The sequence below is a fragment of the Passer domesticus genome, unplaced genomic scaffold, assembly GCF_036417665.1.
Source record: "Passer domesticus isolate bPasDom1 unplaced genomic scaffold, bPasDom1.hap1 HAP1_SCAFFOLD_116, whole genome shotgun sequence".
NCBI classification, from domain to species: domain Eukaryota; kingdom Metazoa; phylum Chordata; class Aves; order Passeriformes; family Passeridae; genus Passer; species Passer domesticus.
In genome coordinates, this window is record NW_026989914.1 from 55892 (window position 1) to 78816 (window position 22925).

Genomic DNA, 22925 nt, shown 5'->3' on the forward strand with positions numbered 1-22925 from the left:
CACAGTCATAAGAATTGTGTTTTCTCTTTCTCTGATGTTCAGAAAATGTGAAACCCAGAAATATTCCTGGAAGAATTGTGCCTTGCTTTTCTCTATGAAGAGAATGTGGAAACACTCTTGGGCTGGGGCCAGGCTGCTGGAGCTTTCTGTTGCTTTCCTTTGAGGAAACAGCAGTGTTTTGTGAATGGTGGGCAGAAAACGGTATGCCTGGCTCTGGGGACTGTTTTGTAAGCAGTGCATGTTTGAAACTGTTCCCTGATCTCTAGCCTGGAGGAAATTAGGGTCACCCAGCAACATCTAAAAGCTTCGGGATTATGACACCAGTAAGGCACAAATGTGGGGTGTGCAGATCCACAGGCATTCCTCATCTAATCAGACATTTCTTGAGAATTGTCCTGACTTTCCATGTGACACGCAGAGGGAATTTGCATCAGGACAATATGCAGCCTCCCAGCTGTCACATGTGGCGTCTGACCAGCTGCTCTCTCCACTCCACTTGCTGGGCTCATGCCAGAGGTGGTCCTGGAGCTGGGAAACACCTGGACTTGTGTAGAGCCCTTCCAAAATGCTGCCATGGCTGCAAGAGCAGGCAAACAGCAAAAGCCCAGATCTTTCTCCATTCCTTTAGTTTTTAACTGAGACCTGGTGGTTTTTCCAGGCACTTTCTGTTCGTGCTCATTAAGTTATTTTTAGGAGGGAGAAAAAAAATTGGTTCCAAGGGCAGAGGAGAGGAAGGGGAAGGAAGCTTCTGAACTTTGGAAAGCTTGTGGTTGCTCTGTTTTCCTGAGCCTGCCTTGCTAAGGTGTGCCCACCAGCTGAGCTATTTGGTCTCTGCCTCATAACTCCCTTTTAGGTGCGACTTGCCCATTTTGGTGGTTTTCCTCCCCCCACCAGCTTCTACATTGTCCCACATTGGGATTTAAGGTTCTTTTCCTTCTTTCTGTGTGTCCATTGGAGTCAGATCCCTGTGACTGCCAGATGCATACTGCAGGGAAGCTGCCAGAAGTGAGGCACAGGCCCCAAAGGCTTCTTTGAGGTGCTGTAATTGTGCAGCAGCAGTGTGCTGTGTGTGCAGCAGGTTGGTTACTTGGCTTTTTCTCCCAACTTAGGTGTCATTGTTCCTTCAGCAAGCCCTACAGTTTGCTGGTTGATGTTAGCCATGCAGCAAGTGAGTGGGAATGACAGGCATTCCAGTTGAGGGAACTCTCCAGGATATTAGCAAAGCACAATTTCATCCACAGCATTTAACCAAGAGTTCTTGGTTTTAGTCAGAAGCACTGCTGGGCAAAAGGGCACATTGCCTTTGGTTTCCTGACATGCTGGCTCTTTCTGAGTGTTCAGCTTGGTGAACAGGGTGAATGGGCTTGGTGCCTGTTCTGTGTTACTCTGGGATCCTTTGAGCTGTGGGTTATGGACTGCAAGGGGGTTTTGTGCTGCTTTGGGGCAGAGGAGAACTTTCGGGGCTTTTGTTTTGCATTAGCTGTAGGGAAGGTTTGGTTGCCATGCATGAACTCACAGAGCAAGCCAGAGCGGCTGCTATTGTGATGTCAGCAGAGGGCTGCCACGTCACAGCGTTGTCAGCAGGAGGTTTTCCTGGTGCCCGCAAGGCCTCAGCGTCCAGAGCAGCTCTTGGCGTGCTCCTTGCAGGAGGATCACCTCGTCTGAGTTGTTCTCAGATTACGGCCGGTGTCCTTTTGTTTCTCTATTTTCTTGCACAGTCCTTGGACTGGTGCAAGTGTCCTGTTTTACCCTTTTTTACTTGCACAGTCTCAGGAGTTGTGCAAGTGTCCTGTTTTTCCCCTTTTTACTTGCACAGTCCTTGGACTGGTGCAAGTGTCCTGTTTTACCCCTTTTTACTTGCACAGTCTCAGGACTTGTGCAAGTGTTCTGTTTTACCCCTTTTTACTTGCACAGTCCTTGGACTTGTGCAAGTGTCCTGTTTTTCCCCTTTTTACTTGCACAGTCCCGGGACTTGTGCAAGTGGGGATTTTTTCCATTGTTGTTTCCTGGCCTACGGACTCGAGCAGCCCTGCTCAAAGGATGGAGCGAGTCCGTAGAGCAGTCAGCAGCGCCTTTTCATTGGCGGCTTCTCGGAAAGCTTTTCTTCGTTTGGCTGGTAAATAGAAGTTGTTTTTCCCCTTGGGGCAGCACGTTGGAACAAAAATGGCATAAAGATGCCATTTGTTTGGTAAAGCTCCTGTCAAGAGCTTCCGCTGGAGACGGGGGTGTCTCTTGCCCAGCAGGGTGTAGGAACCTCCAAAATGCAGACTGGGAGAGCTTTGCAGGCATCCTCCTAAAAACTATGCAGGTCTCTCCAGAACTGAGGAAAAGCATCTTTTGATTGCATTCCATCCTTCAAGGATGTGCCTGTCTAACTGGACCCCCTCTGTGTGCTCCAAGAGCCATTGGCTCTGCGCTGCAGGGCAAACTGCCGAGCACTTTGTGTGTGCTCCTGAAGCCCAGAGCTGGGCCTGTGCTGTGTCCCAACAGAACTGCAAGTGCTGAGAGGGGTTTGGTGGAAGGTTTTGTAGGGAATTGTTTACGGCAAGCACATGGCACATGCTACATGCAATTTACAGAAAGAAAAAGCAAGTCCAGGAAAGAGAGGAGAAAAAAGCTGCTTTAGCTGCAGGCTCGAAAATGAGCTCCAATGTAGGCACTGCCTGCTAAGGAACAATTTGCATCTTCACGGCCAAGTTTCTAGTTCCTTAGTGGCAATGCCGAGCAAAAGGTAGACACAGCCTAGGGTATTGGCCTGCAGTCTTGCTTGCTGTGTTAAAGAAGTGTTGCTCCTGGAGGGATGTTGTGAAAGGAGAATGCTCTCTGCTTGGGTGGGCTTGTTCTGTGGGATTCCTCAGCACAAACAGTTTTCTAACAGCACCTGGTTCATTTTCCCTTGCCCCCGGCAGCTCGCCTCAGAGGTGGAAGGAGTCAAGCGTGCGCTTCGGTGAGTGGGACGGGCACCCTTGACATTCCTGGTGTCTGAGGAGTGTGGAGAAAGCTGTGGGCTTGGCCTGTTGCAGTACAGTGTCAGCCTGGCAAGCTGAAAGAAAGTCCACATCAGCATCTGCATGAACACTACCAGAAGGATTCCATCCCTTTCCTCCTTTTCCACTGAGGAGGTTTTAACTAATGAAAGTCAAGCCTTGCAGACAGGAGGCTGCATGCTGATTGTAGCCAGCCTGAAATATCTCCTGCAGAAGCATGCACAATCCCGTTTAAACATTAGACTTATCAGCCCTTTTTAATTGAGTTTTAATGCCTGAGCATCTCACTTTTATCCAAATTCATGACTTGTGCTTAGGACAGCTGGGAATAGAGCTCAGAAGAAATCAGGTTCTAAATGACAGGTGACTCCCTGTCCCTCACACTGCTGCCTGTCTGCAGAGCACCACAGCAGCAGCAGAACCTCCTCTGGCTCGCTCTCTGCCTCCAGAGGCTAAAGGGGACACAAAGGACAACAAACCTCTAGGTGTTGTCAGTCCAGGGCCTGAGCATCCTACAGCAATCAGTGGCAGCTTTGGTTGGTTGAGTGCAAAGCTTTGGGGCAGTGCAGAGCTGCAAGTTTCTGAGCAGGCAGCCCTTGCCCTTTGTGGCTGAGGATGCTGGGGGCTGGAGTCCTGCCATGACCTCACTCTTCAGCCCAGCCACTGACCCGTGGGAAATGGCATCTGAAAATTGACATGCAGGCATCGTTTTCCTGGCATTCTCACAGGGACTGTGAACTTGCCTTGGTGTCAGAGAAGCGGTAGCATGATGTCCTTTAGTGCTACTGGTGTGGAAGTCAGCCCCTTTGTGCACAGAGTCTGTGCAGGCTCCCTGCTGTCAGCAGAGAGAGGTCCCCAGGTGCAGTTCACAGCCTTGTGGGGTGCCGAGGAGCCGCTGTTGCCTGCAGGGACCCACCCCTCTCCACGCCCTATCTAGGTAGCTACAGGCACTGCTTTGACTGCCCCCTTAACTTTGACATGACCCAAGTGTGTTGAAAAGACTCCTGAGCAGCTCTGCATGGCAGAGACAAAATCTGTCTGTGAAGGACTGGAATGCAGTTCCTGTTGGCTGCTCTTGAAGGCCTGAAATCCTGAGGGGAAGCCAGTTGAGCAGAGCTGAGCAGGGAAATGTTCCCTGCTTCTACTCAGATACTCCCTGAACAACTCCAGGGTTAGTTGGGACATAAACACCACATCAACACCACATAAACAGCCCCACACAACAGCTTTTGCCTTCAGGTGAGCTGTTGCTTGCTGCTTCTGCCAGCTCTCAGGAGCCAACTTCCCTGCTCCTGATTGCTTGTTTGTGCTTTTTCCCTGCCTATTCCTTGCAGGTCCCACGAGGAGAGGATCTTGCCAGTCAGGACTCCTGGGCCCAGGCAGGAAAGGCGGAGGGGCAGGAGAGCACGGACAGAGTGCACGGCGCCCAGGAGTTCAGGTCTGTGTTGAGCTTTCTCGCTTTCTCTGAGCAGAGGTGGACATTGCTGGGCTTTAGGAGGCCCAATGTCAAAGAACAAATTTGGCTTTCACATTGTTGGACTTGCTCAGCACAGACGGGGGAAGGCAGCCCAGGGCAGGTCTGGCTGCTGAGCAACCTAGAGCACAGCTGCCTCCTGGGACTCACTCCTTAAACCTTGACAAAAAGCATTCCAAACTAGACCAGAGTAAAAGCAAGGGAGGATCAGGCTGGGCTTAAGGAGAGCAAAGCATTGACCTGCAAAGGCAGTCATGCAGCATAACAAGTGTCTCAGAGAGCTTATGTAGATGGCACTCCTGGAAATTCAGAACCCCAGCTGGATGGGGCCTTGAGCAGCCTGTCCAGATGCTGACCCCAAGTGCTTGGAACTGAAGACTGGGCTAGAGGCTTCCTGGGATCTCTGCCAGCCTAACCATCCTTTGATAACTGGATTGGAAAATCGTCCCCACCTCCTCCCCAAGCTATGGCTTGCAGGCTCTTTCCTTGTTTCACTAGTGAAAGCAAGAGTAATTGTGGCAATACTCATCTCGACTTAGCAAGCATGTCTTAGCCAAAGAAGAACTTTTGCAAGTCCAGTATCCACCGTAATCAGAAAGGAGTGTAAGAGCTAGCAGGCAGGAAGCTGTTACTCAGCTGAGAGTACCTGAGCTTTCTGGAAGTGTTCTGTGGCTTCTGGAAGCTTGTTTGACTTCCTCAGTGGTGACTCCTTCACCTGCAGGAACAACAAAGAGAGATGCTGGTCTAGGGAGGGAATTGCAGCATTCTCTTGAGGTGGAAGTAGAGGGCTGTTGGAAGCCCCTGAGACTGCCTTGTGTGGGACATGGTATGCAGTCCTGGTCTTGCAAGGAGACTGTGTTGCAATTAAAGGCTTGTTTGTCTGTCTGCTTGCTGTAGGTGGAAGGAGTTGGCTGCATGTGAGAGAAAGTGGCACTCCTCACTGGAGAGGGCGTCTGAAGTGGCGGCAGCGACAGCGGAGGAATGGCAGCCTCAGAGGGATCTGCTGAAGGAAGCGGTTCCTCTGGCCGTGCCAAAGGTACGCTCACCTTGTTCCTAGGCAGCACTTGTGGGAGAGGGATTTGTCCTAGCAAGACCCCCCCGAATGCTGCTTCTGGCAGCAAGCTGAGACCGAGCCTGCGTTGTTGTTGTTGTTCCTCTTGAAAAATGGTGCCCCTCCACTGCCAGGTTTTCCGCCGGCAGCGGCCAGCCCACAGGGGCCTGGAGAAGCTGCTGCAGGAGTTCTCCTGCCAAGGGCACACCCTGTCCCAGGTGTGCAGAGAGAAGGCAGTGCTGGCACAGGAGAATGCTGCCCTGGAAGCCCGACTGGCAGCCACGGAGCGGGACTTGCGAGGCCTTTCAGAGCAGCTGGCAGAGGCCAGGTAAAGGCAGGGAGGAGACCCTGGGTGGGACATTACTGAAGGTCTATAGTTACAAAGGTGGTGAGCATTGTGTCAGGATTTACTGCCTGCTCTGTGCTCTCCAGATGTTTGTCGGACAGAGAAGTAAAGAGATACAAGCAAAAAGAGAAGGATACTGTGATGTGAATATTACTTTTCTGCCAGCTCAAGCTCTCAAAGCATTTTTTGGGTGCCTGCTTGGGACCCCTTGCACATTCCTGTGACAAGTGCAAAGCAAGCCAACTTGGCACTGAATTGAGGACCAGGGACACTGTGCAGATGTTTGCTGAAACCAGAAGTTTCCCTCTGGTTTTGCTTTCTCCTTCAGTGCATCTGACCATCAATCTTTGCTTGCCAAGTTGTTTGACATGGGGCTTTTGGAATTCAAGGCTCTTAGATGTGAATGTTGTGAGTAGGGTGCTGACGCTTCAGGTGAAGCTGGAGGGTCACGCTGAAAATCTTGAGAGCCTGCAGAGCTGACTCTTGTGAAGGATGGTGCAGAACCTAGAACTGCTTATAAAGAGCAGCAGCAGCAGAAGGGAAAGGTCTTGTGACTTCTTGACAGTGTCTGGGGATTCTTGCTGAGCACTGATTCTTGCCCACTTGTCCAGCCACCTCTGTAACCTGTCAAGGATCTTTTTGGCTGATCCTTCTTCCTTTTTAAAGAGTGCCCAGATATTTGGGCACTGCTGGCTTAGTTAGCCAAAAATAAAGGTAGCAAGTGGTCTTGTTCATCTATTCCAGTAATTTAATTTGCAAGATATCTGTCCCTCCTCCTAGTGAGTTCTTGTGATAGAAACCTACTTCTGGTTTCCTACTCATGCTGCCAGAAGCCAGAGGTTTTGCTATATGGTTTGGTGAATTCCTTTAGTCCCTTTTACTTAGAGAGTGCCTGGCCAACAAAGTACCTATACATCCACTATGAATGGCATGAAGCATTGAGGAGTCAGCCAGGAGAGCCCTGTTCTGTCCTGCACCTGCAGAGTGACTTGGAAGTGCTGTGTAAAGTGGCAAAATAGTCCTGCTGTATCTGAGTTTCCATGCAAGCCATTTTGCATACTAAGGTGTAGGGATCTTAAGGCACATCTTACTGGAGAAGCTGCCCCTGTGTGCCAGGAGCAATTGCTCTTCATCTTGACGCCTTGTAGGTCAGAGAAGGAGAGCCTGCAAAGCAGCCTGCTGGAGGCTGAGCAGCACATATGGGAGCTGGAGATGGCCAGGAGCCGTGTGGAAGCCCAAGTGCACAGGGCCAGGCAGGCCAAGGAGGCGATACTGGGTGAGAGCCTGGTGCGCTTTGTTTCTGCTGATGGCCCTGCCCAGTGCAGTGGCTGCGAAGGCAGCTCTGTGCCCAGGGCTTCTGAGCAGTGAAGCAGCTGAGGGCAGGTCCCTCCTTGCCTGAAACTGGAAGGGCTTAAGGCCAGCAGATTGCTCTGCTTGTGGAGTGTCTGACTGGTGCTGTGTGTCATGTTTGCAGAGGATGTGAGGGGCCTTCGTCGTGAGCTGCTGGCTGTAAGAGCTCTCAGCCAGCAGCAATGTGAAGACATGGCTGAACAGCTCCGCTGGGCACAAGAGCAGTGCTGCAAGGCTCTGAGACTCTGGCAGTCTGCCCGGGAAGAGGAAAAAAGGAATCTCATGCAAGAACTGGTAAGAAACAAGAGGCTCCTGAAGATTTCAGGCAGGTTTGGTGGGCTGTCTCAGCAGAAGAGCAGCCTGAGTATGTGACATGGCCACAAGCATCTGCTGTAGGCCAGACGTTGCTGGGCCAGGCAGCAGGGCCCTTCAAGGGCTCATACTTGAAGGCCTGTGAAGAGCCAGAGGACAATGCAGGGACAGAATATGCATGCACAGGTTGAGGATGGGCATCAGCCAAGTTCCCCAGGAGGCTGGGTGGTCGCCACCCAAAGCATGGCAGCGAAGGGGCAGGATCTTCCCCACAGCCTTGTGCCATGCAGCAGGTGGCTGCTGACCTTGCTGCCAACTGCAGTCCCAGCAACTGGGTTCCTTGCTTTCAGTCCTCCCATGGTGGACAGATGTCTTTGGGCCTGAATCATATGCAAGAGGCCCTGTGTTGCTGGTATTTCAGCTGGTGGCCTGCCTTGTGACTGGATCATTGAGGCGCTGGCCTCATCCTCATCCTGCAGTCCATGTGCAGCTCTTCCTTGATGAAAGGGCAGGGGGAATGTTAGCACCGAGCCTCTGAGAACAGGCAGAAATGCTGAGGAGAGAGGGGCTAGAAAACAGGCAGCCATGAGAGCAGGGAAGGAAGGTGGCATCTCCTTCCTTCCACCTGCTGACACTCCCTCTACATTTTGGGTTAGAACAGCATTGCTGGAGGGCACAAAGTCATGACTCATGTGCACTTTCCAGGTGGGGGGGTTGTTGGAGGGATGAAGCTTCCATTTCTTTCTATGGGGAGCATTGCTTGGACTTCATCAGGAATTGTCTGTTCCCCTCATCAGGAGAGACAACTGGAAGAGCAGCATGTGGAGGCACGGAAGCAGCTGGAGGAACGGGCAAACTTCCTGGCAGAGGTACAGAGGGAGCAGGAGAAAAGGCTGCTTGAGATGAAGGGGGAAATTGCCGTCATGCAAGCTGAAGAAGAAAAGCTACCAAGCAGAGGCAGTCAAGAGGCACAGAGTGTGGAAAGAGAGTTTGTGTGCTGTTTTGGACTCCTCTGGGCTCCTTATGGACACTGCTTCCCTGGGCACTGTCTGTCTGGGTGGCATTGTGTCCTGGTTTAGGGCAAGTTTGGGAGATAACCCCCAAAGGGGCTTCTCTACAAAAGCAGATTCAATTGCCCCTCCCCCCTCAAACCGGTTTGGGAGAAAATATCTCCTTGGAGAAAAAGTGGAAAGAAACCTGTTTATTAAACAATAGAACCCAAACAATATTAAACAATAAAACTTCTCACTGCTCCAAAGAAAGCAAACTCAGAACAGTCCCCTCCCCGGGTTGCAGCTCGGCTCACTCAGTCTTTGACCAGTCTCTGGTGCTGGAAACGCCGCGGCCCAGGCCCGGCCAGGGGGCCACAGGTGGAGCTGCCGGTGCTCTTCTGGGTGTTCAGTCCAGAGCAGGGTTGAACAGGTCCAAGGAAAAAGGAAAAAAATCACAGTCCAGGGAACTTCTTTGCCTCAGCTAGCTAAAACTAACTAAAAGCAGAAAAAAAGGGGAAAAGGCGCTCTGTCCGGCTGTCTGTCCATCCGCAGACAACACAGTCCAGGAGCAGGAATGTGGAGGAGTGAGAGCAGTCTGAAAACAAACTGCGCGCTTCTTCCCTCCCCTCTTCACTGTCTGGAAGAGAGTCTTAAAGGTGTAAAACTTATTATTCGGTATAAACAGAACAAGATGATTGGGGATAAAAGCATCATATAGTCAACCCAGGACACAGCAGAGCTCTGAGACCTTTTCCCTGACAGGAAGCGACCCTTTCAGTGAACTTTGAACAGGTCCTGGCTTGGCTCTTTAGCTGGGCCAGAAATGATGGGATACTAAGCATGGGTGGGCATCTGCCCCTGCTGCCTCCTCCCCCATTCCTGGCCATGACATGGGGGCCCTGGAGCAAGTTGGGCAGGCAGAGACCTTGCAGAGAGCAGCAGGGCAGGGAGCTGTGCTGAACTCCCTAAATGGCAGTGAGGCTGAGATGATGGATGTGTGGGAGCTAGAGAGCAGCGAGCATCCCGAGAGCTCAGCAGCAGCATCTGGGCTGCAAGGCTGCTGGGGAAGTGTAGGAGGGAAGGGCAGCAGCAGCAGGAATGAGGGGCTTGAGACAAGCAGGTTTGGACATGCTGCAGAATGGTTTTGTGGGGATTTGGCTGGAGATCAGCACTGGCTGTGAGACACCTTAGGGGCAGGGAGAGAAGAGTGATCTAAACCCACTGCCATGGCATCCAAAAGGCCAGGGGAGGCAGTGGCACCCCAGAACACCTTGATGTCAAACATGTGGATGCCAGCCGGGAATGTAGTTGCATTTCCAAGGAAGTGAGAAGGTGGGGAGAGCATGGAAATGTGGGACATGGTCTCTCCCTGTCCAGTTCCCTTTGCATTCCCCGTACTGTGCCAAGTTGCTGCATCAGTTTGATTTTTCCTACCAGGTCCCAGTTAAGAGCATTGATAAAATTCTTGAGGCATCAAAGGGGGCAAGTGTGGATGATTGATCTGAGCACTGTGTTCTACTCTTTCCAGACCTCCTTGCTGTATTCCACGGGCGGGGAAATGAAGAAGAGATCATTGGGAAAATCTTTGATTCCCCGTCTGCGCAAGGCAGGAATTCCCCCTGTGGGCAGTGCTGCTGGGTCTGTGCACAGCTCTCCCCAGATGCAGGAGTCCCAGGAGATGAGGTAAGCCAAGGTGTCTGCTGCTCCAGTGTGCTCTTCACCTCACTCTTCCCATCTCCTGTGGTGATTTGGCACAGTCTCCCATGTATTTAGGCAAACCCCTGAGTATTACGCATTTTGCCCATCCAATGTCAAACCCAAGAGCAATTCCCCAAGAGCAGAGGTGGTGCTGGGGAAGAGGAGGCAGGCCTTCAAAGCATGTCAGGATGGGTCCCCAGCTGGACTTGGCTGTTACTTCAGCCAGAGCTTGGCCAGTTCTGTGTGATTCCAGCAACTGAAAGCTTAAGGACAATGCATCATCTTTGCATCTTCTTGGGTTTATGTGTTGCAATTCCTCCTTCATCACAGTGACCATGCTTAGAAGCTTTGTCCCCTTGCATGGTACGCCCATTCCCTCCCTTCTCCTTCTAGCTCCTCATATGTTTTTTTGTCTTCCATTTTCTCCAGGCCAAGACCCAGCAGCAGAAGCCAGGAGAAGACCCCGGAGCATGCAGGTATGTACAGGGCACGTCTGTCCTAAAATGACCATTGGGAATTTGACTCAGAGTTGACAATTGGAAAGGTTGGTTAAAACGCATTCTTTAAAAAAAGTCTTTAAATTAATTTCAATTCCTTGATGGTCTCAGTGGACTCTCCCAGAGCCCAGTCCCTGAGTGTGTTCTCTGGTGGTGGAGTGAAAATTCTTCCAGTGTGAAGTGTTGAGTGGCAGGAGCTTGAGTGGTACCTGGGGATTCTGGAACTGCAGCGCAAAAAAGAAAACATTTCCGCTCCATGCTGCATATGCCTTTTATGTCCCTGCAGCTTTTCTTGTGTCAAAATTAGAGTAGAAAAAGAAGGCATTTAGCATGAAATGAGAAATGTTCCCGTTCCTTCCTCCTGCTTTTGAAAGAGAAAACCATTCCTTTGGGTATTTTCTGGTCTGAACCCTTTTAGATTTAAAGGAGATTAATGAATATTGGTTCTGCACTGGGTTATTCATGGTTTTGCTCTGGGAAGAATAGGGAAACCTCCTATGATGGAAAGTCCTTTTGAATTTTCCAGTGAATGAGAAGGAGACTTCCAAATGGCTGCAGCCTAGGCAGGGTGTGAGTTTGTCATCCTCTGACAGCATAAGGCCAAAGCCACCTGTGGCAGGTTCCCAATGACAAATCTCTTCCCTGGCTGTCTGTGCCTGTGTCAGTGCTGCAGGCTGAGGCTGGGGAGGAGATGCCTCCTGCCTTGTCCCTGTGCCTGCCTTGCCTGATCCCTGACAAGTGGAATTGTGCCAGACAAAAGCAGTCTCTGGCACATCTATGTCCGGCAATGCTTTCAAGGTGTAGGGCTCATTGACACTGTTGTTGTTCCTTTGGCATCTATGGGCATGTAATGATAGGAGAGATGAGACTTGGAGAAATGATTCAGAAAGAGGGATCAGATCCCCTGGTCCCTTTGCTCAGGGTTAGTTCTGCCAAATCCTGGGTATGGCCCCTTTGGAATGACTCCTTCATTGCTGGTATGCACCTGCAATACGTAATGCATCAAGTGACCAGTATTGCTCTGTAAGCAGGTGATATTTTTGCTCCCTCAGAGCAATATACCAGCTGAAAGTATCCAGTTTTAAAAGATGTGTTCGTCTTGTATTGCTTGGCTGCCTTTTTATTTTCCCCTTTGTGAAATAATGTAAAAAATTAGTTCTCTTACTTCTAAGAGCTCTCTTGGAGGGCATTTCAGAATCACCTGCCCTCCACTCTTCCCATTCAGAAAAATTTAAATTGGCAGTATTAGCCAAGATAAGAAATGAGTTGTGGCACATCATGTTTATGTTGTTGTTGGGTTTTATGTTGGTTGGTTGTTGTCTGCATGAAAGAACGTAGGGAGAAAGACCCATGGAGCAATGAAGCACAGCAAAAGTGGCAATTTCCAATTGAATGGCCAGTTTATGTCCTGCAAATGCAGACTCCTTGAGTACTGGGGTCATGTAACCTGGATTGCAAAGCTTCTTCCAACATGAGGTGCCATTGTTCATGTGCCAGCACTTCCTCTGTTGTGAAGAGAAAGAAAAGCAATGAAGCAATAAAACCCAACCCAGAACTGAGTGGGAGTTACGGAAACAAAGGCCATGACCTCTAGCTTTGGAAAGCAATTACTTCTGAGTTCTAATTATCGAATTCTGTTGACCACTGTGGGTTGCCCACAGTTTAGAAGGAAAGGGATTTCAAAGTAGTGGATGGGCAATGAACAACACATAAGCAAAGTTGTAGAAGCTTTCTCTCCTGGTTTGCCAGCTCCATACATTTCAAAGGAATTCTAGTGATGGTAGTTCCATGAAAAATTAAAGGAGAGAGATCTTCTGAATAATGAAAACACCTCTTGGATACCTCACCCATTAAATGGATTGATTGTAAAAATGGGAGTTCACCGAACTCACTTGTTCCCTTGTGAGCGTGGCTCTGCCTCACACAGAGGTGAGGTGGGAGCTGGGCCGCTCTCTGTTGGGAGGAAGGGTCTTGTGGCAGCCCAGAGAGGCTGTGCACATTGGCAGGGAACAGCTGTGCCCTGCATGTGCCCCTGCAATGAGCTGTGCTGCTGGCAGTGCCCCGTGGAGCTGTAGGGCTGCTCAGCTGTGGGGCAGGGAGAGCAGCAGCAGGGTGCATGTGCAGCTGAGCCATGGCTGGAGAGCACAGGGCTCTGGGCTCCCTGCTGTCCCAGGGCAGCCCAGAGGCCAGGCTGTTCCTGTGGCAGCTCTGTGGAAGTGGGGCAGGGTTTTCCCCCTGGTCTGCTTCAAGCTGCTGGTGACAGTAGCATGTTTCCCTGTGCAGCTATTTAGAAATTTCCAAGGAATCTGTCCCATGAAATACGGAGCTTCAGATGCCTTAGGTTGGCACTGAGGGCTCTGTTACATTTTTTGTCTCCACGTTGCAGCTCTGACTGGCTACCCTTCTGCCACGAATCTTCCTCAGACACATCCCGCTTCACTGCTTCCCTTGAAGCCTTTGCCTCCCATCCAAGAGAGCTCATCCATCAATCTCAGCAAGATGTATGATGGGGAGGAAGGGAAAAGGAAAAGTAGCACTGACAATGAAGATATCAGAAGAAACATCGCGGAGCAGTGTTCAGAGGGAAAAGGACATAAGGTAAGGAGACCAAGCTAAGTCCTGGATGGTAGATTTTCATTTTATGTGCTGTAGGCAGAGCATGGAGGCCTTTTCCTGTGCTGTGAGCCTAGGGAAGCAGCTGAGCCAAGCAAGCGCTCAGCTGGACACTGTGCTTCAGGCTGTCTTTGCAATGGGTGTGTAGGGCAGACTTCATGTCCTCAGCATGTATCAATAGCAGGAGAGGTCTTTGAATGGTTTCTGGGCTGTGTTGTGGTTCCTCTTCTGTCTTATGGCTGAGAAAACACCAACAAGCAGTCAAAGCAGCTAAAGCTGTGCAATCTGGGAAAGCAATCCTTCCCCACTGAGTGATCTACAGGTATCTATGATGGACCTGTATGTTTTGCTGATGTTTTCTGTCAGCTGTGTCTGCTTTGGATGGAAAAAGATGATTGCTGGAACCTGCAAAGTCAGGTTGTCTGAGCTTGTGAGTGGTACAGCCATCCCCCCTGCACAGCAATCTCTGATGCTATTTCCAGAGTTCATCAGATTCTGGGCAGCTGTGTGCTCTGGCATGGCTTTGTCCATAGGGAAAGGGATGGCCTGTGGCCATCGGGAAAGCAGCCCGGATCCCAGGCACATGAATTTTTTTGCACCAGGGCCAGGACGTGCAGTTGTTTTGGGTTTGCTGTGGGCTGCAGGAGGAGACAGATGAACAACAGTTTTGATTGCCAGAATGTCCAATCAAAGGCTTGGGCACTTGATTTCAGCCTTGCAGAGAAAGGGCTCAGTGTATACAGGAACTGACCCTTTCAGTGAACTTTGAACAGGTCCTGGCTTGGCTGTTTAGCGGGGCCAGAAATGATGGGATACTAAGCATGGGTGTGCATCTGCCCCTGCTGCCTCCACCCCCATTCCTGGCCATGGCATGGGGGCCCTGGAGCAAGTTGGGCAGGCAGACACCTTGCAGAGAGCAGCAGGGCAGGGAGCTGTGCTGAACTTCCTAAATGGCAGTGAGGCTGAGATGATGGATGTGTGGGAGCTGGAGAGCAGCGAGCATCCCGAGAGCTCAGCAGCAGCATCTGGGCTGCAAGGCTGCTGGGGAAGTGTAGGAGGGAAGGGCAGCAGCAGCAGAAATGAGGGGCTTGAGACAAGCAGGTTTGGACATGCTGCAGAATGGCTTTGTGGAGACTTGGCTGGAGATCAGCACTGGCTGTGAGACACCTTAGGGGCAGGGAGAGAACAGTGATCTAAACCCACTGCCATGGCATCCAAAAGGCCAGGGGAGGCAGTGGCACCTCAGAACACCTTGATGTCAAACGTGTGGATGTCAGCTGGGAATGCAGCCACACTTGCAAAGAAATGAGCATGAGGGGAGAGGTGTCAAATATGTGACATGGTCTCTCCCTGTCCAGTTCCCTTTGCATTCCCCATACTGTGCCAAGCTGTTGCATCAGTTTGTCTTGTTTATTACTGCCAGGTCCCAGTTGAGGACACGTGTAAATGTCTTGAGGCAGAGTGGAGGCAAGTGTGGATGATTGATCTGAGCACTGTGTTTTATTCTTTCCAGACATCCTTGCCTTCTCCTGGCAAAGAAATGAAGAAGAGATCATTGGGTAAATCTTTAATCCCCCGTCTACGCAAGGCAGGAATTCCCCGTGTTGGCAGTGCAGCTGGGTCTGTGCACAGCTCTCCCCAGATGGAATTGCAGGAGTCCCAGGAGATGAGGTAAGCCAAGGTGTCTGCTGCTCCAGTGCGCTCTTCACCTCACTCTTCCCATCTCCTGTGGTGATTTGGCACAGTCAGCTGTCCCATGTATTTAGGCAAACTTTTTTGTATTCCACATTTTGCCCATCTATGGTGATCCAGCAGAATGTCAAACCCAAGAGCAATGCCCCAAGAGCAGAGATGGTGCTGGGGAAGGGGAGGCAGGGCTTCAAAGCATGTCAGGATGGGTCCCCTTCTGGACTTGGCTGTTATTTCAGCCAGAGCTTGGCCAGCTCTGTGTGATTCCAGCAACTGAAAGCTTAAGGACAATGAATCATCTTTGGGATTATGTTTTGCAATTCCTCCTTCATCACAGTGACCATGCTTAGAAGCTTTGCCCCCTTGCATGGTACGCCCATTCCCTCCCTTCTCTTTCTAGCTCCTCATATGTTCCTTTGTCCTCCATTTTCTCCAGGCCAAGACCCAGCACCAGAAGCCAAGAGAAGACCCTGGAGTATGCAGGTAGGTACAGGGCTCCAGTGTACTGTTCACCTCACTCTTCCCATCTCCTGTGGTGGTTTGGCACAGTCAGCTGTCCCACGTATTTAGGCGAACTTTTTTGTATTCCACATTTTGTCCGAAAGTGGCCTTTCTAGTCTTAACACTGAGTTGACATTTGGAAATCTTGGTTAACACCCATTCATTTAAAGGTATCTTTAAATGTATTTCAATTTCCTAATGGGCTCAGTGGACTCTCCCAGAGCCCAGTCCCTAGGAGTGTTCTCTGGTGGTGCAGTGAAAATTCCTCCAGTGTGAATTTTTGAGTGGAAGGAGCTGGAGGGGTAGCTTGGGCTCTTGGATAAGCTGGGCAGGAAAAGGAAACATTCCTCTCCATCCTGCACATCCCTTTTCTCTCCCTGCTGCCTTTCTAGTGCCAAATGGGGAATGGAAAAATAAGCCAAATAGCATGAAATGAGAAATGTTCCCACTCCTTCCGACAGCCCTTGAAGGAGAAAACCATTCCTTGGGGTAGTTTCTGATCTGAATCCCTTGAGAGTTGAAGGAGATTCGTGTATATTGCCTGGTTTTGCACTGGGAGGAACAGGGAAACCTCCTATGATGGAAAGTCCTTTTGAATTTTCCAGTGAAGGAGAAGAAGACTTCCAAATGGCTGCAGCCTAGGCAGGGTGTGAGTTTGTCATCCTCTGACAGCACAAGCCCAATGCCACCTATGGCAGGTTCCCAATGACAAATCTCTTCCCAGGCTGTCTGTGCCTGTGTCAGTGCTGCAGGCTGAGGCTGGGGAGGAGATGTCTCCTGCCTTGTCCCTGTCCCTGCCTTGCCTGACAAGTGGAATTGTGCCAGACAAAATGCAGTCTCTGGCACATCCAGGTCATCCACTACTTTCAAGGTGTAAGCCTCAATGACACTGTTGTTGTTCCTTTGGCATCTATGGGCATGTAATGATAGGAGAGATGAGACTTGGATAAATAATTCAGAAAAAGGGATCAGATCCCCTGGTCCCTTTGCTCAGGGTTAGTTCTGCCAAATCCTTGGAATGGCCCCTTTGGAATGACTCCTTCATTGCCGGTATGCATCTGCAATGCTGAATGCAGCACTAGACCAATATTGCTCTGTAAGCAGGTGGATAGTTTTTTCTGGATTAATTCTGGAGTGGAAATGACTTATGTCGTTGAATGTTTCCTGTGTCTCTTATGTTACTGACCAGAGGATTGCACAGGCTGAAAGGACCCAGTTTTAAGAGAAGTGTTTGTCTTGTATTGTTTGGCTGCCTTATTATTTTACCCCTTGTGAAACAATGTAAAAAATTAGTTCTCTTCCTTCTAACTGCTCTGTCACACAGAGGTGAGGTGAGGTGGGAGCTGGGCCGCTCTGTGTTGGGAGGAAGGGTCTTGTGGCAGCCCAGAGAGGCTGTGCACATTGGCAGGGAACAGCTGTGCCCTGCATGTGCCCTGCAATGAGCTGTGCTGCTGGCAGTGCCCCGTGGAGCTGTAGGGCTGCTTAGCTGTGGGGCAGGGAAAGCAGCAGCAGGGTGCATGTGCAGCTGAGCCATGGCTGGAGAGCACAGGGCTCTGGGCTCCCTGCTGTCCCAGGGCAGCCCAGAGGCCAGGCTGTTCCTGTGGCAGCTCTGTGGAAGTGGGGCAGGGTTTCCCCATGGCCTGCTTCAAGCTGCTGGTGGCAGTAGCATGTTTCCCTGTGCAGCTATTTAGAAGCTTCCAAGGAATCGGTCCCATGAAATATGGAGCTTCAGATGATTTAGATTTACTTTGTGGACTCTCTTATATTTTGTGTCTCCACTTTGCAGCTCTGACTGGCTACCGTCTTGCCAAGAGGTTTTCCCTGGCAAGTCCCTCGATGCTCCTTCCCTCCAAGCCGTTGCCCCCCATCCAGAGGAGCTCTCCTTCTGCCACGCCAAGCAAGATGTGCAGCGGAGAGCAGGAGACTGGGAATGCTGGCAATGTCTGGGATGAGGACAGTAGAAAAAACGAGGAGCTCACAGCAGAGGGAAAAGGAAGAGAGGTAAGGAGACCAAGCTAAGTCCTTTGTGCTAAATTTTCATTTCATGTGCTGTCAGCAGAGCTCTGAGATCTCTTCCCTGACAGGAATTGACCCTTTCACTGAATTTTTAACAGGTCCTGGCTTGGCTCTCTAGCGGGGCCAGAAATGATGGGATACTAAGCATGGGTGGGCATCTGCCTCTGCTGCCTCCTCCCCCATTCCTGGCCATGGCATGGGGGCCCTGGAGCAAGTTGGGCAGGCAGAGACCTTGCAGAGAGCAGCAGGGCAGGGAGCTGTGCTGAACTTCCTGAATGGCAGTGAGGCTGAGATGATGGATGTGTGGGAGCTGGAGAGCAGCGAGCATCCCGAGAGCTCAGCAGCAGCATCTGGGCTGCAAGGCTGCTGGGGAAGTGTAGGAGGGAAGGGCAGCAGCAGCAGAAATGAGGGGCTTGAGACAAGCAGGTTTGGACATGCTGCAGAATGGTTTTGTGGGGATTTGGCTGGAGATCAGCACTGGCTGTGAGACACCTTAGGGGCAGGGAGAGAACAGTGATCTAAACCCACTGCCATGGCATCCAAAAGGCCAGGGGAGGCAGTGGCACCCCAGAACACCTTGATGTCAAACATGTGGATGCCAGCTGGGAATGTAGTTGCATTTCCAGGGAAGTGAGAAGGTGTGGGGAGAGCTCAGAAATGTGGGACATGGTCTCTCCCTGTCCAGTTGCCTTTGCATTCCCAATCCACAGCCAAGCTGCTGCATCAGTTTGACTTTTCCTACCAGGTCCCAGTTAAGAGCATTGATAAAATTCTTGAGGCATCAAAGGGGGCAAGTGTGGATGATTGATCTGAGCACTGAGTTCTATTCTTTCCAGACCTCCTTGCTGTGCTCCACTGGCGGGGAAATGAAGAAGAGACAATTGGGAAAATCTTTGATCCCCCGTCTACGCAAGGCAGGAATTTTTCCTCTGGGCAGTGCTGCTGGGTCTGTGCACAGCTCTCCCCAGATGGAATTGCAGGAGTCCCAGGAGATGAGGTAAGCCAAGGTGTCTGCTGCTCCAGTGTGCTCTTCACCTCACTCTTCCCATCTCCTGTGGTGATTTTGCACAGTCTCCCATGTATTTAGGCAAACCTCTGAATATTCCGCATTTTGCCCATCCAATGTCAAACCCAAGAGCAATGCCCCAAGAGCAGAGGTGGTGCTGGGGAAGAGGAGGCAGGGCTTCAAAATGTCTCAGGATGGGTCCCCTGCTGGACTTGGCTGTTATTTCAGCCAGAGCTTGGCCAGTTCTGTGTGATTCCAGCAACTGAAAGCTTAAGGACAATAAATCATATTTGGGTTTATGTGTTACAATTCCTCCTTCGTCACAGTGACCATGCTAAGAAGGTTTGCCTCCTTGCATGGTACACCCATTCCCTCCCTTCTCCTTCTAGCTCCTCATATGTTTTTTTGTCTTCCATTTTCTCTAGCCCAAGACCCAGCAGCAGAAGCCAAGAGAAGACCCCAGAGTATGCAGGTATGTACAGGGATGTCTGTCCGAAAGTGTCCTTTCTAGTCTTGACACGGAAGTGACATTTGGAAAGCTTGGTTAAGCCCATTTATGTAAAGATATCTTTACATTTATTTCAATTTCCTAATAGGCTCAGTGTACTCTCCCAGAGCCCAGTGACTGGGAGTGTTCTCTGGTGGTGCAGTGAAAACTCCTCCAGTGTTAATTGTTGATTGACAGGAGCTGAAGGGGTACCTTGGGCTCCTGGATGTGCTGTGCAGGAAGAGGAAACATTCCTCTCCTTCTTGCACATGCCTTTTATCTCCCTGCAGCCTTTCTAGTTCGAAACTCAGAATGGAAAAATAAGCCAATTAGCATGAAATGAGAAATGTTCCCACTCCTTCCGACTGCCCTTGAAGGAGAAAATCATTCATTGGGGTAATTTCAGATCTGAACCCTGTGTGATTTGGCGGAGATTCATGGATATTGCCTAATTTTGCACTGGGAGGAATAGGAATATCTTCTATGATGGAAAGTCCTTTTGAATTTTCCAGTGAAGGAGAAGGAGACTTCCAAATGGCTGCAGCCTGGGCAGGGTGTGAGTTTGTTATCCTCTGACAGCACAAGCCTAAAGCCACCTGTGGCAGGTTCCCAATGACAAATCTCTTCCCTGGCTGTCTGTGCCTGTGTCAGTGCTGCAGGCTGAGGCTGGGGAGGAGATGCCTCCTGCCTTGTCCCTGTGCCTGCCTTGCCTGATCCCTGACAAGTGGAATTGTGCTAGGCAAAATGCAGTCTCTGGCACCTCTGGGTCATCCACTGCTTTCAAGCTGTAAGCTTCAATGACACTGTTGTAGTTCCTTTGGCATCTCTGGTTGTGTAATGATAGGAGAGATGAGACTTGGAGAAGTAATTCTGCTGATGCAGAAAGAGGGATCAGATCCCCTGGTCCCTTTGCTCAGGGTTAGTTCTGCCAAATCCTGGGTATGGCCCTATTTGGAATGACTCCTTCATTGCTGGAATGCAGCTGCAATGCTGAATGCAGCACTAGACCAGTATTGCTCCATAAGCAGGGGGATAGTTTTTCTGGATTAATTCTGGATGGGAAATTACTTAAGTCGTTGAATGATTCCTGTCTCTCTTTTGTTACTGACCAGAGCATTGTTCAGGCTGAAAGGCCCCTGTTTTAAGAGAAGTGTTCGTTTTGTATTGCTTGGCTGCCTTTTTATTTTACCCTTTGTGAAACAATGTAAAAAATTAGTTCTCTTACTTCTAAGAGCTCTCTTGGAGGGCATTTCAGAATCACCTGCCCTCCACTCTTCCCATTCAGAAAAATTTGAACTGGCAGTATTAGCCAAGATAAGAAATGAGTTGTGGCACATCATGTTTATGTTGTTGTTGGGTTTTATGTTGGTTGGTTGTTGTCTGCATGAAAGAACGTAGGGAGAAAGACCCATGGAGCAATGAAGCACAGCAAAAGTGGCAATTTCCAATTGAATGGCCAGTTTATGTCCTGCAAATGCAGACTCCTTGAGTACTGGGGTCATGTAACCTGGATTGCAAAGCTTCTTCCAACATGAGGTGCCATTGTTCATGTGCCAGCACTTCCTCTGTTGTGAAGAGAAAGAAAAGCAATGAAGCAATAAAACCCAACCCAGAACTGAGTGGGAGTTACGGAAACAAAGGCCATGACCTCTAGCTTTGGAAAGCAATTACTTCTGAGTTCTAATTATCGAATTCTGTTGACCACTGTGGGTTGCCCACAGTTTAGAAGGAAAGGGATTTCAAAGTAGTGGATGGGCAATGAACAACACATAAGCAAAGTTGTAGAAGCTTTCTCTCCTGGTTTGCCAGCTCCATACATTTCAAAGGAATTCTAGTGATGGTAGTTCCATGAAAAATTAAAGGAGAGAGATCTTCTGAATAATGAAAACACCCCTTGCATGCCTCACCCATTAGATGGATTGATTGTAAAGGTGGGAGTTCACCGAACTCACTTGTTCCCTTGCGAGCGTGGCTCAGCCTCACACAGAGGTGAGGTGGGAGCTGGGCCGCTCTCTGTTGGGAGGAAGGGTCTTGTGGCAGCCCAGAGAGGCTGTGCACATTGGCAGGGAACAGCTGTGCCCTGCATGTGCCCCTGCAATGAGCTGTGCTGCTGGCAGTGCCCCGTGGAGCTGTAGGGCTGCTCAGCTGTGGGGCAGGGAGAGCAGCAGCAGGGTGCATGTGCAGCTGAGCCATGGCTGGAGAGCACAGGGCTCTGGGCTCCCTGCTGTCCCAGGGCAGCCCAGAGGCCAGGCTGTTCCTGTGGCAGCTCTGTGGAAGTGGGGCAGGGTTTTCCCCCTGGTCTGCTTCAAGTTGCAGCCTGCAGGAGCAGGTTTCCCTGTGCAGCTATTTAGAAATTTCCAAGGAATCTGTCCCATGAAATACGGAGCTTCAGATGATTTAGATTTACTTTGTGGACTCTCTTATATTTTGTGTCTCCACTTTGCAGCTCTGACTGGCTACCCTCTTGCCAAGAGGTTTTCCCTGGCAAGTCCCTTGCTGTTCCTTCCCTCCCAGCCATTGCCCCCCATCCAGAGGAGCTCTCCTTCTGCCACGCCAAGCAAGATGTGCAGCGGAGAGCAGGAGACTGGGAATGCTGGCAATGTCTGGGATGAGGACAGTAGAAAAAACCAGGAGCTCACAGCAGAGGGAAAAGGAAGAGAGGTAAGGAGACCAAGCTAAGTCCTTTGTGCCAAATTTTCATCTTATGTGCTGTCAGCAGAGCTCTGAGATCTCTTCCCTGACAGGAATTGACCCTTTCACTGAATTTTTAACAGGTCCTGGCTTGGCTCTCTAGCAGGGCCAGAAATGATGGGATACTAAGCATGGGTGGGCATCTGCCCCTGCTGCCTCCTCCCCCATTCCTGGCCATGACATGGGGGCCCTGGAGCAAGTTGGGCAGGCAGAGACCTTGCAGAGAGCAGCAGGGCAGGGAGCTCTGCTGAACTCCCTAAATGGCAGTAAGGCTGAGATGATGGATGTGTGGGAGCTGGAGAGCAGCGAGCATCCCGAGAGCTCAGCAGCAGCATCTGGGCTCCAAGGCTGCTGGGGAAGTGTAGGAGGGAAGGGCAGCAGCAGCAGAAATGAGAGGCTTGAGACAAACAGGTTTGGACATGCTGCAGAATGGTTTTGTGGGGATTTGGCTGGAGATCAGCACTGGCTGTGAGACACCTTAGGGGCAGGGAGAGAAGAGTGATCTAAACCCACTGCCATGGCATCCAAAAGGCCAGGGGAGGCAGTGGCACCCCAGAACACCTTGATGTCAAACGTATGGACGCCAGCTGGGAATGTAGTTGCATTTCCAGGGAAGTGAGAAGGTGGGGAGAGCTTGGAAATGTGGGGCATGGTCTCTCCCTGTCCAGTTCCCTCTGCATTCCCAATCCACAGCCAAGCTGCTGCATCAGTTTGACTTTTCCTACCAGGTCCCAGTTAAGAGCATTGATAAAATTCTTGAGGCATCAAAGGGGGCAAGTGTGGATGATTGATCTGAGCACTGAGTTCTACTCTTTCCAGACCTCCTTGCTGTGCTCCACTGGTGGGGAAATGAAGAAGAGACAATTGGGAAAATCTTTGATTCCTCGTCTGCGCAAGGCAGGAATTTTTCCTCTGGGCAGTGCAGCTGGGTCTGTGCGCAGCTCTCCCCAGATGGATTTGCAGGAGACCCAGGAGATGAGGTAAGCCAAAGTGTCTGCTGCTCCAGTGTGCTCTTCACCTCACTCTTCCCATCTCCTGTGGTGATTTTGCACAGTCTCCCATGTATTTAGGCAAACCCCTGAGTATTCCGCATTTTGCCCATCCAATGTCAAACCCAAGAGCAATGCCCCAAGAGCAGAGGTGGTGCTGGGGAAGAGGAGGCAGGGCTTCAAAACATGTCAGAATGGGTCCCCTGCTGGACTTGGCTGTTATTTC

General features: G+C 50.5%; 1 protein-coding gene across 1 annotated transcript in view; it reads left to right on the top strand.

The window, feature by feature from the left end:
- Positions 1–3753: 3753 nt before the first annotated feature.
- The window catches only part of LOC135291773 (TOG array regulator of axonemal microtubules protein 2-like), a 39476-nt gene continuing 20304 nt past the window's right edge, over positions 3754–22925 (top strand). The window contains exons 1-17 of the mRNA XM_064406030.1: positions 3754–3846; positions 4322–4425; positions 5359–5497; positions 5647–5840; positions 7007–7134; positions 7333–7502; positions 8318–8389; positions 10041–10195; positions 10640–10686; positions 13094–13305; positions 14834–14991; positions 15446–15492; positions 17297–17511; positions 18363–18523; positions 18958–19004; positions 21466–21680; positions 22530–22690. Of these exons, the coding sequence (XP_064262100.1) occupies positions 3754–3846; positions 4322–4425; positions 5359–5497; positions 5647–5840; positions 7007–7134; positions 7333–7502; positions 8318–8389; positions 10041–10195; positions 10640–10686; positions 13094–13305; positions 14834–14991; positions 15446–15492; positions 17297–17511; positions 18363–18523; positions 18958–19004; positions 21466–21680; positions 22530–22690 (2318 nt within the window). The remainder of the gene's footprint in view (positions 3847–4321; positions 4426–5358; positions 5498–5646; positions 5841–7006; positions 7135–7332; positions 7503–8317; positions 8390–10040; positions 10196–10639; positions 10687–13093; positions 13306–14833; positions 14992–15445; positions 15493–17296; positions 17512–18362; positions 18524–18957; positions 19005–21465; positions 21681–22529; positions 22691–22925) is intronic.